The 20,058-nt window shown below is 41.4% G+C and overlaps 1 protein-coding gene across 1 annotated transcript in view; it reads right to left on the bottom strand.

Moving 5' to 3' along the window:
* The window catches only part of cpne5a (copine Va), a gene marked incomplete at both ends in the record, with an annotated part of 93,659 nt that extends 85,190 nt beyond the window's left edge, over positions 1–8,469 (bottom strand). Inside the window, one exon of the mRNA XM_079492584.1 lies at positions 8,357–8,469. Coding sequence (XP_079348710.1) covers positions 8,357–8,469 — 113 coding nt within the window. The remainder of the gene's footprint in view (positions 1–8,356) is intronic.
* Between the last annotated feature and the right edge of the window lie 11,589 nt (positions 8,470–20,058).

The raw sequence follows: 20,058 nt of genomic DNA, 5'->3' as shown, positions 1-20,058 counted from the left end.
TTGTGTATATCATCATTTCAGATATTGTTGTTTTCCATAACAATTTCATCATCTTACTATTTTATTATATGCGGCGTCACTGAGCAGTATGGGTGTGAGGGACTGAGGGTTTTCTTTTTGTCTGTTTTTTCTTTCCTTTCTTCTTTTAACCTGTTCTTAATAAAAACTTATTTGACAAAAAAAGAATTAATTGTGCCCAGCTTTTAGTAGCCAGCTCTGCATTTTAAATTATCACAATGGCTGTACTTGAAGAGGTTGGCATCGATGCTGCTATATAATTCATTAAAACATTTATTGTAGGTCTTTCTCAAGGGAGACTGGGTTCATTATAAGTTTGATTGTTTAAACGCTGAGCCAATCACCCACTAAATTACTTCTAATGCAACTAAAGCAAATGCCTATGGAGCCTTGCCAGACCAAAAGAGAGAGGCAGACATTTACGGTACTGGCTTTACCATGCAGGCTAACATATAAAGGTAGACGCCTCTTCTGGCTCTGGGGCGTGTGTTCTCGAGAGGGGGCAAAAATGTCGCGAGATTCCTTGCGAAGCATAGCAGAAGCATGAGCGGAAGCTTGCCACGCTTCCGCGTGCGTGAGAGAAGTCCCGCAAAAGACGCGCTGTGATTGGCCAGTAGTCACTTGAGTGGCAGAGAGAGACATGGAGGAGTCGCATGAGTGACGTCACTTGGGCAGCGACGCAGCGTGCCTTCAGCACTTCCTGCACACTTCCGCCCCCTTTTGCACACACATCCCTCCAACGAACTGCAGTGGCGAATGAGGCATCTATTTTTTTAATTTCTATGGTTGACTCGTTCAATCACTGAAGTCAATGCACATGACATGCAGCACATGTTAACAGTCCACTGACATGACTGCACCACTTTGCCGTCCCCTGCTATATATACTGTACATCCCAAATTATATTAATATTAATATTAATAACACTGACACAGGCCACATCTCTCTCATCCAAATATATTTTCACAGTTTAAGGGGTTCATGCATAATTATTCGCTTCATCAAGGACTTGCCTGGTGCAATGCTAACATTCACAGAATTGGAAAGGATCTACTCCCTCCTGGCGCCTTCGTGCCTCTCGCTCTTTCTCTCACGCACGCACGCACGCACGCACGCACGCACGCACGCACGCACGCACGCACGCACGCACGCACGCAAAGAAAACGGATGTGCCACATCACACACTCCCGGGAGATAAAAGCTGTGAGTCTGCCTGGGGTCAGTCTTAACTGAGAACAGGGTATGTGAAGAATATGTGGCTTAGTAGAACATTTTCAAATTGAAATCTCACTATCTTACACAGAGAGATTTTCAATTAATATTTTATGCACAATGCAAACCAGTTCCGTTCAGACTCGGTTCCTCCTCCCAGCACAGAAACACACAGACGTTTCAACTGGGTTGCTCCCAGCACAGAAACACACAGACGTTTCAACTGGGTTCCTCCCAGCACAGAAACACACAGACGTTTCAACTGGGTTCCTCCCAGCACAAGAACACACAGACGTTTCAACTGGGTTCCTCCCAGCACAGAAACACACAGACGTTTCAACTGGGTTGCTCCCAGCACAGAAACACACAGACGTTTCAACTGGGTTCCTCCCAGCACAGAAACACACAGACGTTTCAGTCAAGAAACCAGGTCACAGGAACTGGAGTAGTAAAACCTGAGATACATTGTGGTGCTAAACATGCCCAACCACACACAATTTGTCACAATGTCACAGTCAAATAAACACCAGGTTGGTTAACCAGGTGGAATTGTATAATTCCTCTGCTCGTTTTTTGACATAAAATTATAAAACTACAGCGCAGCATGTCTAATCACCGCCATGCTTTCATTGCGACGACCCCCCCCCCCCCCCCCCCCACCTGCTATATTGATTGACACACGACATGAGTCCTGATTGTGAAGGGATGTGCAGGAATCGTCCCCTGCAGCCATTTGTCACAGACTACTGGACGGTCCAGTGTTCTGAGACAGTCTGGACGTGATGTGACCTATGTGATCTTGGCTGGGTGTTGCATCAGGTAATGAATACCCAGGGACTAAAGCATTTCCCAGTTGACTTAAACCCGCACGCCATGGAATCCATTGATCGGTGCAGTGGTACTCTAACCAATCTGTCACTCCAAATGAATGGGAACGCCGAGCTCAGAGGCAATGGTGTGGAAACAATGGAGGATGGGGCAGCATTAGCATCTAACCATAATAGAAAGAGAGAGTAAACAATAAGCAATGTGCTCTGATGGTGTCCAGGCAATGGGAAATGTCTAAACTTGGGTTGTCGGTGTCCAGGCAATGGGAAATGTCTAAACTTGGGTTGTCGGTGTCCAGCCAATGGGAAATGTCTAAACTTGGGTTGTCGGTGTCCAGGCAATGGGAAATGTCTAAACTTGGGTTGTCGGATGGGAATGGGATACAGACTAGACTAGAGTACAGTGTAGAGGGGGAGAATTTGGCAGGAGATGCACAGCACTACAAAACTAGTTTGCTTTTGATCTCTTTGATTTACAGTAGTCTGCCCTGTTTCCAAATGTAAGTGACTTGCTTTCACTGTCAAGTCAGGGAGAATTCAAAGTTATAACTTCTCCTCCCTTGTTGTGACATGACATGCCATTGACACTATATGTTGTGCTATGCTGTCTCACACACGTGTGGCGTCAGGGGTGCCTTTACATGCATATCAATGTAATTACAGAGGTATTAACTGATTGGCACTCACGTGACTCTGACACCTGCTAATTGTCTCATTACAGAGCTGTGTTTCTTGTTGCTATATAATGAGTGTGTTTGGTGATGTTCTTCATTCTCGCCCTGATGAAGAACAGTTAGTGGTCGAAACATGCTGGCAGTTGCCTTTTTAATTTAAAGGCTTTTCTCTCTTTTTAACTTTTGAGTGCCCGGATCGTCTCTTTTTTCGATGCTATGTTGTGTCGAGTCTATCAATAAAATGTTTTGCTCGGTGGTCACAGAGGTAGTGTTGTTTTTCTGCCACTAGCTACAGATGACGATTTAAGCTCTGGGCTTGGCTCTTTGTGAGAACATAATCTTATCACAGTATTATGATGATGCCATCCTGGGGCTTTGTTGTCAATCTGAATTTTCTACCATTGATTAACAATGACAGAACAGAAATGGTCTTTCTCATTGGCTATTTGGACCAAGAGAATTCCCAGTTTCCCTCAAGTCATTTTACATGCATGGAACAGTAAGACAGGCTGGTACGCCGAGATATAAAAAGGGCATCATCTGAAATCCAGCTGGATTCACAGTGACTACTTTGCGCCTCGTTTTGGCAGGATCCAGTTTATGAAATATTCAAAAGAGCTACTAAACTATCAACCAGTGAAAATACTCATTACTGACACTTTACCCGTGGCTATGGAGCCTTTAAATGTGCCACGGGTCCATAACCACTTTCCAAGACCCACTGAGCTGTATTCAATGTCATGACATTATTTCTGAGGGCCTATAGAAACCACTCTGGTTTCTTTCAAGCAGGCACCTTAACACTGCTGTAAGTTGGCATGCAGACTTCTCTGATGGGAAGCATACGTTCTGAGGCTCATCTCACCGGCTGACCCGTGATCCCAACCAATCAAACTCACAGAGCAGAAACAATGTGCTATCACAGAGATTTGCACTCGTTGTTTTCATACAGAGGTGTCTGTGTCGGCCTCTCCTGTTTGTATAGAGAGGCTCTCTGCAATAACAGCACTGGGTTATGAGAATGCCTGTAGGAGTGCATGCTGCAATTCAATTCCACGCACACGGCAATCTCAGAGCTCTCAGCCTTACTAAATCAATTACACAGGGCTGTGATGTTGTTGCTCTCAGCCACATTAACAGTGTTTCTGATCATTACAACGGGACGGAGCAAACAGAACCCGGGAAGTGGTTCTCAAGCATTTTCATGTCAAGGACCCCCAAAATTATATTTATGATGTATTTGGCCACAAATCGTATATATATTTTATTTATATGTTAAAAGCAAACGTATGCAAACGTATTCAAACATTTCCGCAATGAAACATTTCTCCACATCAAGGTTCAAGGTTTCTTTATTTTGTCTCCCAAGGGAGAAATTTGTCTTGGACCCCAAGGACCCACCCTGCAGCATAACGATACGATACGATACGATACGATACGATACAATACAATACAATACAATACAATACAATACAATACAATACAATACAATACAATACAACAAAGGCACAGTGACCCGTACAACATTACAAAACCACACACCAACATACCTAGTGCAAAAGAGGAAGAACATCACCTCATAACCTTCTGCCCCTACCCTGTCTGCCCTCTGCAAGGACTCTGTTAAGGAGTGTGATTGACAGAGGGACAAAGGAATGCTTGTACCTATTATATTTGCACGCATGGACCTCGTACCTCCTACCTGATGGCATTAGCCGATACTCAGGGTATAGTACATGGGAGGGGTCAGACACAATTTTCTTAACCTGTCCAATGGTGGCCTGCTCAAAGATGACCTGGGGGGTGATCTGAGGTGTAGACATACCCATGATCTTCCCTGCCATTTTGGCTAATCTAAGGATCTCAGATTTGTATTTTACAGTTAGGTTTCCAAACCAACTGGTGATACCATACCTTAGAATATAGACTCTATACTAGCTCTATAGATTATAGAAGATCAGCATTATGTTTCTACTTACACCAAAAAGTCTGAGAAATAGACCTGGGATCCACTACAATCTCCTCCTCTCCTTTTTTATGTTTCCAAAAAGTATCAAATAGGGTTAAAGTGGTTAAACAGTTCCTCATTTTGCTGGGGACCACCTGTATGCCCCTCAAAGGGAGTCGTGTGTGTGTGTGTGTGTGTGTGTGTGTGTGTGTGTGTGTGTGTGTGTGTGTGTGTGTGTGTGTGTGTGTGTGTGTGTGTGTGTGTGTGTGTGTGTGTGTGTGTGTGTGTGTGTGTGTGTGTGTGTGTGTGTGTGTGTGTGTGCGCGTGTGTGTGTGTGTGACTGTGTGCAGGTGCGTGCGTGCATGCAGGTGCGTGTGCGTGGGGCTCATAATACATTTCATGCATATTTAGTCCAGTTCAGCTGGTGAGCTGTCTAATCGTTTATTTTCCGAGGCATCCTCAGGGTGTAGCATTTGAGCAAGCAATCTCCAGGAAGCCCAAACGATCCTGGAAATGACGCATCTTTCATGAATTCATGTTTCTAGGGGATATTAAACTGTATCCTAAAGCAAGGCTTTGTTTTTGGAGGAGTTCATGGAAGGAAAGGGTCTACACAGCAACACAGCCTGAGGCCATCAACCATGCAACAATCAAGCAACCTTCTAAGGAAACGAGAACAAAAACAAAGCCTCATGTACTGGAAACAACAAAGGTTGTATGGAAAACGACATGGAAACAACGACAACACAACAACAACCTCACAATGTTGTGAGCTTGTAGACCTGCTATCTTCCCCATTATGGGGATGCTAGGGTTAAAAACATAGATAAAACATTATCTATGAGGAACGATTGGTTCCTCAAGGAGAAGGTTGACAAAAATGGCGGCGGTGGCTCAGGGGTAGAGTGGCTGGATGAGAACCTCAAGGTTGCCAGTTCCAACCCGGGCTCCACCAGAGTTAGTGTCGAAGTGTCCTTGAGCAAGATTCTGAACCCCTAATTGCTCCTGATGTGCTGGTTGGTGCCTTGTATGGTTTCCGCGGCCATCGGTGTATAAACGTGCGTGTGAATTGGTGAATGTAATGCACAATCTATGTAAAGCCCAAGGCGCTATATAAATGCACCATTTACCATTTACCAATGGGGATGATCCGGTATCAACCAATCGCCAAAGAGTCCCACGTTGGCCATGCCCCCTACCTCAGAAAACGACTGCACTGAGAGGGCTTTCAGACTGAATAATGGAATGAAACGAACTGAAAAGCTCAAGCTGAGTGTCAGGCTACGGGTCTCACGCATGGAAAGGCACTAACCTAAAGCGGATTTCCCCCTTGTTTGGGGGAGATTTTAGGCTTTTGGTCATCAGACAGAGGCTGTGAGCTACATATATGAGCTATGTTTAGTGTACTGTATATTTTTCTGTTTTATTTAAACTGTTTCTATTTATTTCCCTTTTCTCTCACTCTACTACTTCTATCTCTCTTCTCACAGATTGGTACAAAATGGTGGAGAGCGCATGGAAAAACCCTTTACACCTGCAAACCTCTGATGTCAAAAATAAAGCTGATTCTGTTTCTGTTGCACAAACCATGGACCTATTTCTGAATTCATCCTGAAACATAATGAGAAGCAAACAGGGAGGCACAGTAGTCCCCATTGTGATGATGGGCGTCCCAATGCTAATTTTCACAAACAAACTCAAGGCCTAGCAGAACATTAACAGATTGGACACATGCTGTACTAATGTCATTACTTTGCTCTCTTGTTGAATGTTTCTATTATACCAAACCAGCCAACTGCTGTGTTTTTTCTATTTAAATGTGACAGATGAGTTCATTGCACTTTTTGGAAATGGTTTTTGATATATTAATATGAAGCATCACATTGCAATATTTTTAACAGGGCTTCCAAAGCCTCATGCTTCTTATTTTAAAATAAAATAATAAACATCAATCAATGACACGTTTGGTACAATTCTCCCGGGGGGGCCTATAGCACACTGACTCCCCCAGAGAATTGAGTGAGTGTTCATTTCTATAGAAAGATTCAAGAGAGGAGCGGTATGGGGAGCACACGCAGGTGGCTGATAAATGTCTCCATATGACATACAGTATATTATATTGATTCCTTATAACCTCACAGTATACTGAAACCAACATTCATCATTGGCAACACTAGAGAAAACTGTAGACTGGAAGATATTGTTCAAAATGACAAATACTGATGTAGGCTATATACAGTTGGTTTGCGTAATCTGCACAAAAGGACAGTTAACCCATTTTGGGCGGGAACCCCTTTTGGTGTTTTAAACATGTTATAATTTAGCTATTGAAAAATAGCAGATCTAAAAGCTCATAGTGCGCCACCGAGTGGCGCGCTACGAGCTTGTAGGTCTGCTATTTTTGAAAAATCGTGAAAATATTTATTTCAGAAAACTGGAGGATTTAGAATGATTTTTTTAAATTTTGAGGTCAGGCCTGAATGGGTCAAATAATAAGGGACAATATCGGTGGCACCCAACTGTACATGCAGTACTCAATTGATAACCGAATAAGATGTAGCCTACTGTAGTAGCAGCATACAGCTTTTCTTTCTTTTCAGAATGACCAAACGCAGTGCGCATGCACGGCACAATCAATGTTCACAATGAAAATAACAATAAAGAAAGGAAGAAGACAAAGGAAGAAGAAGACAAAGGAAGACAAAGGAAGAAGACAAAAAAGCAAAGTGACAAAATTTCCCAAAGCACTTAGCAGCCTACCAGCACCACCACCATCATCATCCCCACCACCACCCTCCCCAGCATCTATTCCAGACCATACCATACATTGGTGATGCTAAGGCATATGGGTTCACAGAAAGGAAATTTCAAGTCTCTATCAGCACTCCTTCACTCCATCATTATCTAATTGTAATTTAAAACTCAGTGAATCATCTCTCCTGTTGTTGTTTTTTTAACTTGAGTAATCATTTCCCCATACATGAGCTGGGTTTTTAAATTATTGTTATTTTAATATAAAGGCTATAGTGTTAGTAGTAATTTTGACAATCAATCTGCAACACATTCTCTGGTTTGACTGCAACCAGCGGCCAGCACGCCCCACCCATATAGTAACTCGCTTGCCTTTTTCCATCATGCTTATATCGTCTTTTGTGTTTCTATAACTTTCAGTGAAGGGTTCAATTGGCTAATTATGTGCCACATTTGCCTCAAGGGAGCTTTCTCACATGCAAACAAACTCTCCAAAAGTCGATATCAGCCGAGGCACATCACGCACACACTGACACTCCCAGGCAATATGACAGCATGCTAAATATCACTCTCGCAGCAACTAACAACTAACTAGACAGCATGCAAGAACAAACAGCCAGAGAGAGAGAGAGAGAGAGAGAGAGAGAGAAAAAACTTTCAGAGTTTAAAATAATGGCGTAAAAGTTTGATGCCACACCATACTTGGCTTGCTGACACAGTGGCCAGTGGGCTACTTAAAAACATCGTGGGGATGGGTCACGGTGGATGTTTGGAACTCGCATGAATATCTTTACACGCTTTCTTATGGCCATTTACCGTATATGCTATACCAACTGCACCAGTTTGCCTCGATAATGCTCATAAGGCATCCAAAGCGCACGGACCATTCCCAAATTCTTTGACGCACAATGGGGCAGCGCACTTACCTACAGGAGACGGTGATCTCCACTTTGGTGGCCGGTATGCTACCTGTGATGGGGTCGAAGTCACAGACGGTCGCCACCGCCTCCACTTTGTCCATAACGTCTCCTTCCATCATGCGTGCGGGAGACCCGGGCCAGCTCCCCTGTTCACACAGCCTGGCCACGAGACGAGTGCGTCCCTAAATATCACTCCCTGCAGTCCCTCCGCAAAACGCGGGCGCGCGGAGCAGAGAGATGAGTCGAAGCGCAGTAGATGATGGATGTCCAGTCTCTTAACTCTCCATTAGCTGTGTATAGAAAGTTAACTGGAGATGATGCTCGCTTAGACCAGACAGTGGAATGATAACCAAGCACTGCCACGAACTTCACTTTAGACTCTACATGCAAGGAATGATCTGTTCTGGCGGCGACCGGGGCGTTTGAAAAGTAAAAGCTTCGAACTCCTCCCACTGCAAGTGTGTGTAATACAGCAGCATTCTTCTGCATGCAGTTAGCGACTGCTGTGTTGTTCAATGCAGATTATATGGGGATGCCTCCAGGCTATTTGACCTTGTTTGTGTGTGAGGGGTATTAACAATAACTGATACAAGAAGAGTGGGCAAACTGTGGAGGATAAAAAAGGAACATGCACGGTATTTAAAAAAAAATATTATCCGACTTAAATGTATCCAACAACTTCTTGTTTATGCCTAAAATGATTGGATATAGAGGTTTTGTAGCTATTTGTAGCAATTGTCAAATGTTCAATAATGTTTAAATTATAACCTATACTTACATAAAGACCCGCACACACACACACACACACACACACACACACACACACACACACACACACACACACACACTCTCTCTCTCTCTCTCTCTCTCTCATCCCTCCCTCCATTTTGGACAAAATTGCCACTTTTACAGTGCCTACTCTTCCTGTTATGCATGGGGAGCGTTGAAGGACAGGAGTGAAAGATGTCGAGCTGAAAAGGGCAGTTCAATTATTTCCCTATTGAATATCAGCCAATTGTGGATTTGGATTAAGTGTAATTGCTTGCTGTGTAACCTACTGCGTGTAGATTGGATCCCATGGGTTTCATTATAATAGAATGAGACATTTATTATAGGCCTATACACATTATAATTTATTATTTGTATGTATTCAATGCGGGCCGGTCCGGGACATAGCATATATCATGAAAAATATCGGGCGAATAAATTGTCATTTTTAAACATGCCTCACGCGCAACAGAGTGGTATGTAGGCCTACTGTATTCGTACAATTTTAAAACATAATTTACACTGTGAATTCAAATTAGGCTGAATCACAGTTAAATAGCATAATATCATTATGGAGTGGCGCCACTTGACAGTGCTTGCACTTTCAGCACTTGGACAGCTCCTCAAGCTCGCGCTGTCACATCACAATTCCGCCTACGTTTTTCTTCTGGGCCAAAGGCTCCTTTATCTCGTTGTCAGAATGGCACGGCAGCCATGTTGTGTAGTGTCACTATATAGTGTGAGTCTCTTTAGTCCCAAAATTGGGAACCCGTTCGGAAGAAGAAGAAGAAGAAGAAGAAGGGGGCGCATTTCATTTTTGTTTTTTACTCTGGGGGGCACCACATCCGTTTTGTGTAGAAACAGGAACTATTCCAATATATCTATAGGAAATATCTAACTAATATATATGTCACTTCATGTATTAGTGTGTGTTGGACGGGAGGAGTATGACGAAGGCCCTATAGGCTATATTCCTATACTAACACTATATGTTTGCTGACAGATTCTGCTATTGCCATAGTCCTAGTTTGCCCTGGTATAGTTTAATTCAGGCGGCCACACACAGGAAGAATCTATAGCTCATCGAAAGAAAAGAAAAAGGCATGTGTGCAATGCTGGAAACGGCTGTGGTCCTTCGTGGGGGATTTTAAGATCTGTGTTAAGAAGTGTCTGCATGGTGTAGTTGTACAAGAGTAAGGATGTGTTCCTGTGTGTGTACTGTGTATATGTGTTGTTATCCCCTCCCTCATCAGTCATGGTTACCCAAGGCACAGTCGATCTCCAGGGAGAAGATAAACTGTCCAGCAGTGAGCAATAGTTTTTTCTCAGCACAGACGCACAGTGTGTCTACTGGTCACATGAAGCCTTTCAGAGAAATCATGTTCAATCACGCTCACGTTCATCATGTTGCCCGGAACTACAGAATCTATCAGTGGCAAACAAATCACCACTATACAACCCAAATGGAAATAACAAATAAACCACTCAAAACCATCCATTTACACATGCCTACCTTGATGCAATTCCATGACACTCTGGGAAACACACAGGCATGCACTCACATATTTTATAGGCTACTGTTATAAATATAGCCTGAGCCTATAGAGAGGAAGAGAAAGGCAAATAGCAAAAAGATGATTACATAGGTTTAATGGCTCATACTTTGACACATGCACGGCGCAATTAAGTGTACAAGTATAAGGCCCACAGGCTATCCATCACACTCCAGGCACCAGTGGGAGGAAGGCATATGGGGGCTCTAAACACAATCATAATGTACCATTTTCAGTGCAGCTGGAACCAGGAGGTCTGCTGATTGGGCGGCAAAGGCTGGAGACTTCCGGCCACATAACTTCAAAGCACCGCTTCATCATTAGTCAGACTCTGTAATTAGGCCCAGTGGTGCCTTCTGGTTGGCTGAGCGTGCACGCCTTAATGTCTGATTACCCTACCCTGTTGCACACCACATGCTGGGCTCTCGCCCATGCAGGCCCATGCAGCCCTCTCCCAACAGTTCTGGACAACCTGTAATTACATGGGCATGCTTGGGGTCTCCGCACGGACCAAAGTATGTGCGCAAACAGCCAAGACCGCATGATGGTGAATGGTGGTCTCTAAAGAGTGACTTTGTTGTTCTGTTTGTTTGCTTGTTTCTTTCTGTTAAAAAGCAAACACATTCCCAAGGACAAGTATATCACCTGTCACCATATATGAAAAATCAAACAGATCTGTGTTGAACACATGACTATAGAGATAGCGTACAGATTTGCGTGATGTATGGAAAAAATCAGACCAGTCTGAAGCGAACAGCACCCCCTATTGGTACTCTAAACATCGGGACATATAGGGACATAGGTTAGGACATAGGGACATAGGTTAGGACATAGGGACATAGGGACATTGCTGTTACTTGGAGTGGTTGCACCACTCAAAAAGCTGTGCAAGTAATATAAAGAAATGTGTTTAGCAAAAATCGGCCTCATGGTGGCGCTATAACAGGCAGATGCGAAAAATGCAGGGCAAAGGTTTTTCCTTGGCCTCTCGGTGCAGTTATAGGTAAAAACAGGAATTGGCCTGTTATAGAGCCACCATGAGGCTGATTTGAAAATGTTTAAGTGCCATTTCTTCCTCTGCCTAGTGGGAATGTGCGTGCATAATTGCACAGAAATCGCACACTGTGTTCATGATTTGAGGCATTTGGTTCAAAACTGACCAATCCTGCAAACTTTGGAAGGCAATCTTATATAGCCAATGGGGATGGAATATGGGAAAGCGGACAGGTCCGTGTTGATCACATGACTATGGAGATTTGTGTGAGGTGTGGATAAAATGTGTAGGAGTAATATAAAATACAATAGAGCACGCACATCCACTAACTAAACACCAGCTGCCGGGTCGAGCTTCACGGCTCTTCATCAGACGACGTCTGGCCGTTGTGGAAGATTTGGGGCAGAGGTTCGCCGTTGGCATCCAGGGAGTGTGTGTGCACAGTTTGGCATCGACCGGGCCAACAGTGGCGGAGATTAGCTGTACGTAGACACGCACGCACGCACGCACGCACGCACGCACGCACGCACGCACGCACGCACGCACGCACGCACGCACGCACGCACGCACGCACGCACGCGCACACACACACACACACACACACACACACACACACACACACACACACACACACACACGGACAGTATTGGACACACGGACGGAGGGCAAAACATATACTCTCCCCATGCCTTCGGCTGGTGGAGACAAAAATCATCTGCTAAAGTGCAATCAGTGTCGGTGAATGACAAGCGAATGACAGCAGCACACATCAGTCCCAAATATATTGGCTGGCTGGAATTATTTCAGTGCAGGCAATGTTGGTGGAGCCAAGTAGAATAGATGCAGAAGGCCTGTTATCAGGCATGTGCAGTCATTCACCTAGTAGAATAATTGGAAACCTTGCAGCCTTTTTTTAGAGAAAAAAAAATCATGGGTCCCATTTATTTTCTATTGATTACTATTAATTACATGGATTATTCCAATTTCTATAAATCATCTAGACTCCAGGTTTTAAAGACATCACTACAAGGAGTCTACTCTTTCATCTATTCATGAGTCCAACCATTCTTATCAGATAGACAATTTGTCTTGAAATGCAGAGAATAGCGGTTAACAGTCAAATTTTGGTGGCCCGTGTGACTGTCTGAATTAATTATTTCATGCAAATAACGCAACAGTGTGACTTTTTAGGACAAAATGTGTCAAGGCGCATGTCAAAGTAAAAGCCAAATGCAGGCAACACAGGCAGAGTACTACTGTACTTTCCACAATTTTAATAGCGACCAAACACAAGGATAAAGGCTTACATCAATGAGAAACAGGCAGAGGTCAACACCATTAAAGCAGTTCAAAAAGGGCAAACACATCAGGCAGAATCAAAGTAAAAAAACAAGCAGAAGGTCAATACCAAGGAAGACTAGGAATCAAATACAAAAAAACAGGGGGAGTCCTGTATGGGGGACAAAAAGGACATACTATAGTATGTCGGTGGAGAAACAGAATTCCATGTTCCGGCATTAATATGGTTAAATGAAAAAAAATCACCAAAAATCAAAACAAACGACATACAGTATGTAAAGAAAATGTAATTTTCACACTTGCAATTTAGCAGAATTGCACCTTTCTAGTTTTTTGCTGCTGCTAGAGTTTTCATGTCACATTGTCATTTTCTTTGCTAAAGCAACAAAAAAATAACAAAAAGAACAACACAAAACAAGGCGCAGGCATGGAGCTCCTGGTTTACTGGGATAAGGTTCAATTCCCTACTGTGCACTACTCATTGTGTTGGCATTTACATTTGTATTCAATTGTTTAATCTATTATACAATATGATTATATGAAAGTACTGTATCCAGCTGTATCTACTTTCCCCGGATTGAAAGGTACAGTAGGCAGTGGCACTATAGCCTGACTAATAAGCCAGACCGAATCAGCCGAAAAATTGCCTGCCGGCGGATTACGGTCTGGAGAGGCTCAATTGTACGCCCATTTCCTACACCAGAGAACTGGTGTGGCCAATCGGGACACGGTATGCAATATGGGCGGGCTTTGGTACAGTGACGTTCAATGCTTGAGACCTTTGACTGACAGTAGCTCTGACCAATTGCGTCAAAGAGAAAATGTTTGAACCCGCCCCCCGGGAAACAAGATCCATACACAGCATCTCCAGACTCAAATACCACACGACAGTGTGATTTGAGTCTGGCTTATTAGCCAGGCTAGTGACACTAGGCCTATAACAACGTATATGCTTTCCAGGTCTAAATGGGTTTCCAGTATGTGTGTCCACGGTACACAGTAAGCTGAATTATAAAAAGTGTGAATGGAGTTTCTAGGTGAAAGTGCTTTTTTGACGTGCCAATATCTGCCATTGAGCCCCATTGTAAAATTCTCAAATTTGAAAGCACTATATTTCTAAAACTATGAAACATTTCAAAGATTCCTTTTCAGGCAAACATGTCCACCATAAGATGAACCTACGTAGGCTTGAATGGGGTTTCTAGGTTTAAGTATGTAGGACTAGTAGCATGCCAAAGTTTGTGCTATTGCCATTGAGAATGCATTGGGCGTTAAAGTTAAATAACTCAGAAACTACAAAACATTTCAAAGTAAAAAGTTCCAGCATGTGTCTCCACAGTAAGCTGAATTATAAAAAGTGTGAATGGAGTTTCTAGGTGAAAGTGCTTTTTTGACGTGCCAATATCTGCCATTGAGCCCCATTGTAAAATTCTCAAATTTGAAAGCACTATATTTCTAAAACTATGAAACATTTCAAAGATTCCTTTTCAGGCAAACATGTCCACCGTAAGATGAACCTAAGTAGGCTTGAATGGGGTTTCTAGGTGGAAGTATGTAGGACTAGTAGCATGCCAAAGTTTGTGCTATTGCCATTGAGAATGCATTGGGCGTTAAAGTTAAATAACTCAGAAACTACAAAACATTTCAAAGTAAAAAGTTCCAGCATGTGTCTCCACAGTAAGCTGAATTATAAAAAGTGTGAATGGAGTTTCTAGGTGAAAGTGCTTTTTTGACGTGCCAATATCTGCCATTGAGCCCCATTGTAAAATTCTCAAATTTTAAAGCACTATATTTCTAAAACTATGAAACATTTCAAAGATTCCTTTTCAGGCAAACATGTCCACCGTAAGATGAACCTAAGTAGGCTTGAATGGGGTTTCTAGGTGGAAGTATGTAGGACTAGTAGCATGCCAAAGTTTGTGCTATTGCCATTGAGAATGCATTGGGCGTTAAAGTTAAATAACTCAGAAACTACAAAACATTTCAAAGTAAAAAGTTCCAGCATGTGTCTCCACAGTAAGCTGAATTATAAATAGTGTGAATGGAGTTTCTAGGTGAAAGTGCTTTTTTGACGTGCCAATATCTGCCATTGAGCCCCATTGTAAAAATCTCAGATTTGAAAGCACTATATTTCTAAAACTATGAAACATTTCAAAGATTCCTTTTCAGGCAAACATGTCCACCGTAAGATGAACCTAAGTAGGCTTGAATGGGGTTTCTAGGTGTAAGTATGTAGGACTAGTAGCATGCCAAAGTTTGTGCTATTGCCACTGAGAATGCATTGGGCGTTAAAGTTAAATAACTCAGAAACTACAAAACATTTCAAAGTAAAAAGTTCCAGCATGTGTCTCCACAGTAAGCTGAATTATAAAAAGTGTGAATGGAGTTTCTAGGTGAAAGTGCTTTTTTGACGTGCCAATATCTGCCATTGAGCCCCATTGTAAAATTCTCAAATTTGAAAGCACTATATTTCTAAAACTATGAAACATTTCAAAGATTCCTTTTCAGGCAAACATGTCCACCATAAGATGAACCTAATTAGGCTTGAATGGGGTTTCTAGGTGGAAGTATGTAGGACTAGTAGCATGCCAAAGTTTGTGCTATTGCCATTGAGAATGCATTGGGCGTTAAAGTTAAATAACTCAGAAACTACAAAACATTTCAAAGTAAAAAGTTCCAGCATGTGTCTCCACAGTAAGCTGAATTATAAAACGTGTGAATGGAGTTTCTAGGTGAAAGTGCTTTTTTGACGTGCCAATATCTGCCATTGAGCCCCATTGTAAAATTCTCAAATTTGAAAGCACTATATTTCTAAAACTATGAAACATTTCAAAGATTCCTTTTCAGGCAAACATGTCCACCGTAAGATGAACCTAAGTAGGCTTGAATGGGGTTTCTAGGTGGAAGTATGTAGGACTAGTAGCATGCCAAAGTTTGTGCTATTGCCATTGAGAATGCATTGGGCGTTAAAGTTAAATAACTCAGAAACTACAAAACATTTCAAAGTAAAAAGTTCCAGCATGTGTCTCCACAGTAAGCTGAATTATAAAACGTGTGAATGGAGTTTCTAGGTGAAAGTGCTTTTTTGACGTGCCAATATCTGCCCCATTGAGCCCCATTGTAAAATTCTCAAATTTGAAAGCACTATATTTCTAAAACTATGAAACATTTCAAAGATTCCTTTTCAGGCAAACATGTCCACCGTAAGATGAACCTAAGTAGGCTTGAATGGGGTTTCTAGGTGTAAGTATGTAGGACTAGTAGCATGCCAAAGTTTGTGCTATTGCCATTGAGAATGCATTGGGTGTTAAAGTTAAATAACTCAGAAACTACAAAAATTTCAAAGTAAAACGTTCCAGCATGTGTCTCCACAGTAGGCTGAATTATAAAACGTGTGAATGGAGTTTCTAGGTGAAAGTGCTTTTTTGACGTGCCAATATCTGCCATTGAGCCCCATTGTAAAATTCTCAAATTTGAAAGCACTATATTTCTAAAACTATGAAACATTTCAAAGATTCCTTTTCAGGCAAACATGTCCACCGTAAGATGAACCTAAGTAGGCTTGAATGGGGTTTCTAGGTGGAAGTATGTAGGACTAGTAGCATGCCAAAGTTTGTGCTATTGCCATTGAGAATGCATTGGGCGTTAAAGTTAAATAACTCAGAAACTACAAAACATTTCAAAGTAAAAAGTTCCAGCATGTGTCTCCACAGTAAGCTGAATTATAAAACGTGTGAATGGAGTTTCTAGGTGAAAGTGCTTTTTTGACGTGCCAATATCTGCCATTGAGCCTCATTGTAAAATTCTCAAATTTGAAAGCACTATATTTCTAAAACTATGAAACATTTCAAAGATTCCTTTTCAGGCAAACATGTCCACCGTAAGATGAACCTAAGTAGGCTTGAATGGGGTTTCTAGGTGGAAGTATGTAGGACTAGTAGCATGCCAAAGTTTGTGCTATTGCCATTGAGAATGCATTGGGCGTTAAAGTTAAATAACTCAGAAACTACAAAACATTTCAAAGTAAAAAGTTCCAGCATGTGTCTCCACAGTAAGCTGAATTATAAAAAGTGTGAATGGAGTTTCTAGGTGAAAGTGCTTTTTTGACGTGCCAATATCTGCCATTGAGCCCCATTGTAAAATTCTCAAATTTGAAAGCACTATATTTCTAAAACTATGAAACATTTCAAAGATTCCTTTTCAGGCAAACATGTCCACCGTAAGATGAACCTAAGTAGGCTTGAATGGGGTTTCTAGGTGTAAGTATGTAGGACTAGTAGCATGCCAAAGTTTGTGCTATTGCCATTGAGAATGCATTGGGCGTTAAAGTTAAATAACTCAGAAACTACAAAACATTTCAAAGTAAAAAGTTCCAGCATGTGTCTCCACAGTAAGCTGAATTATAAAAAGTGTGAATGGAGTTTCTAGGTGAAAGTGCTTTTTTGACGTGCCAATATCTGCCATTGAGCCCCATTGTAAAATTCTCAAATTTGAAAGCACTATATTTCTAAAACTATGAAACATTTCAAAGATTCCTTTTCAGGCAAACATGTCCACCGTAAGATGAACCTAAGTAGGCTTGAATGGGGTTTCTAGGTGTAAGTATGTAGGACTAGTAGCATGCCAAAGTTTGTGCTATTGCCATTGAGAATGCATTGGGTGTTAAAGTTAAATAACTCAGAAACTACAAAAATTTCAAAGTAAAAAGTTCCAGCATGTGTCTCCACAGTAAGCTGAATTATAAAACGTGTGAATGGAGTTTCTAGGTGAAAGTGCTTTTTTGACGTGCCAATATCTGCCATTGAGCCCCATTGTAAAATTCTCAAATTTGAAAGCACTATATTTCTAAAACTATGAAACATTTCAAAGATTCCTTTTCAGGCAAACATGTCCACTGTAAGATGAACCTAAGTAGGCTTGAATGGGGTTTCTAGGTGGAAGTATGTAGGACTAGTAGCATGCCAAAGTTTGTGCTATTGCCATTGAGAATGCATTGGGCGTTAAAGTTAAATAACTCAGAAACTACAAAACATTTCAAAGTAAAAAGTTCCAGCATGTGTCTCCACAGTAAGCTGAATTATAAAAAGTGTGAATGGAGTTTCTAGGTGAAAGTGCTTTTTTGACGTGCCAATATCTGCCATTGAGCCCCATTGTAAAATTCTCAAATTTGAAAGCACTATATTTCTAAAACTATGAAACATTTCAAAGATTCCTTTTCAGGCAAACATGTCCACTGTAAGATGAACCTAAGTAGGCTTGAATGGGGTTTCTAGGTGTAAGTATGTAGGACTAGTAGCATGCCAAAGTTTGTGCTATTGCCATTGAGAATGCATTGGGCGTTAAAGTTAAATAACTCAGAAACTACAAAACATTTCAAAGTAAAAAGTTCCAGCATGTGTCTCCACAGTAAGCTGAATTATAAAACGTGTGAATGGAGTTTCTAGGTGAAAGTGCTTTTTTGACGTGCCAATATCTGCCATTGAGCCTCATTGTAAAATTCTCAAATTTGAAAGCACTATATTTCTAAAACTATGAAACATTTCAAAGATTCCTTTTCAGGCAAACATGTCCACCGTAAGATGAACCTAAGTAGGCTTGAATGGGGTTTCTAGGTGGAAGTATGTAGGACTAGTAGCATGCCAAAGTTTGTGCTATTGCCATTGAGAATGCATTGGGCGTTAAAGTTAAATAACTCAGAAACTACAAAACATTTCAAAGTAAAAAGTTCCAGCATGTGTCTCCACAGTAAGCTGAATTATAAAAAGTGTGAATGGAGTTTCTAGGTGAAAGTGCTTTTTTGACGTGCCAATATCTGCCATTGAGCCCCATTGTAAAATTCTCAAATTTGAAAGCACTATATTTCTAAAACTATGAAACATTTCAAAGATTCCTTTTCAGGCAAACATGTCCACCGTAAGATGAACCTAAGTAGGCTTGAATGGGGTTTCTAGGTGTAAGTATGTAGGACTAGTAGCATGCCAAAGTTTGTGCTATTGCCATTGAGAATGCATTGGGCGTTAAAGTTAAATAACTCAGAAACTACAAAACATTTCAAAGTAAAAAGTTCCAGCATGTGTCTCCACAGTAAGCTGAATTATAAAAAGTGTGAATGGAGTTTCTAGGTGAAAGTGCTTTTTTGACGTGCCAATATCTGCCATTGAGCCCCATTGTAAAATTCTCAAATTTGAAAGCACTATATTTCTAAAACTATGAAACATTTCAAAGATTCCTTTTCAGGCAAACATGTCCACCGTAAGATGAACCTAAGTAGGCTTGAATGGGGTTTCTAGGTGGAAGTATGTAGGACTAGTAGCATGCCAAAGTTTGTGCTATTGCCATTGAGAATGCATTTGGCGTTAAAGTTAAATAACTCAGAAACTACAAAACATTTCAAAGTAAAAAGTTCCAACATGTGTCTCCACAGTAAGTTGAATTATAAAACGTGTGAATGGAGTTTCTAGGTGAAAGTGCTTTTTTGACGTGCCAATATCTGCCATTGAGCCCCATTGTAAAATTCTCAAATTTGAAAGCACTATATTTCTAAAACTATGAAACATTTCAAAGATTCCTTTTCAGGCAAACATGTCCACCGTAAGATGAACCTAAATACGTTTGAATGGGGTTTCTAGTTGTAAGTATGTAGGACTAGTAGCATGCCAAAGTTTGTGCTATTGCCATTGAGAATGCATTGGGCGTTAAAGTTAAATAACTCAGAAACTACAAAACATTTCAAAGTAAAAAGTTCCAGCATGTGTCTCCACAGTAAGCTGAATTATAAAAAGTGTGAATGGAGTTTCTAGGTGAAAGTGCTTTTTTGACGTGCCAATATCTGCCATTGAGCCCCATTGTAAAATTCTCAAATTTGAAAGCACTATATTTCTAAAACTATGAAACATTTCAAAGATTCCTTTTCAGGCAAACATGTCCACCGTAAGATGAACCTAAGTAGGCTTGAATGGGGTTTCTAGGTGGAAGTATGTAGGACTAGTAGCATGCCAAAGTTTGTGCTATTGCCATTGAGAATGCATTGGGCGTTAAAGTTAAATAACTCAGAAACTACAAAACATTTCAAAGTAAAAAGTTCCAGCATGTGT

Source organism: Electrona antarctica, assembly GCF_951216825.1.
Source record: "Electrona antarctica genome assembly, chromosome: 2".
Classification (NCBI taxonomy): Eukaryota; Metazoa; Chordata; class Actinopteri; order Myctophiformes; family Myctophidae; genus Electrona; species Electrona antarctica.
Note: the sequence above shows the minus strand (reverse complement) of the source record. Positions and strands in the feature narration are given on the sequence as shown.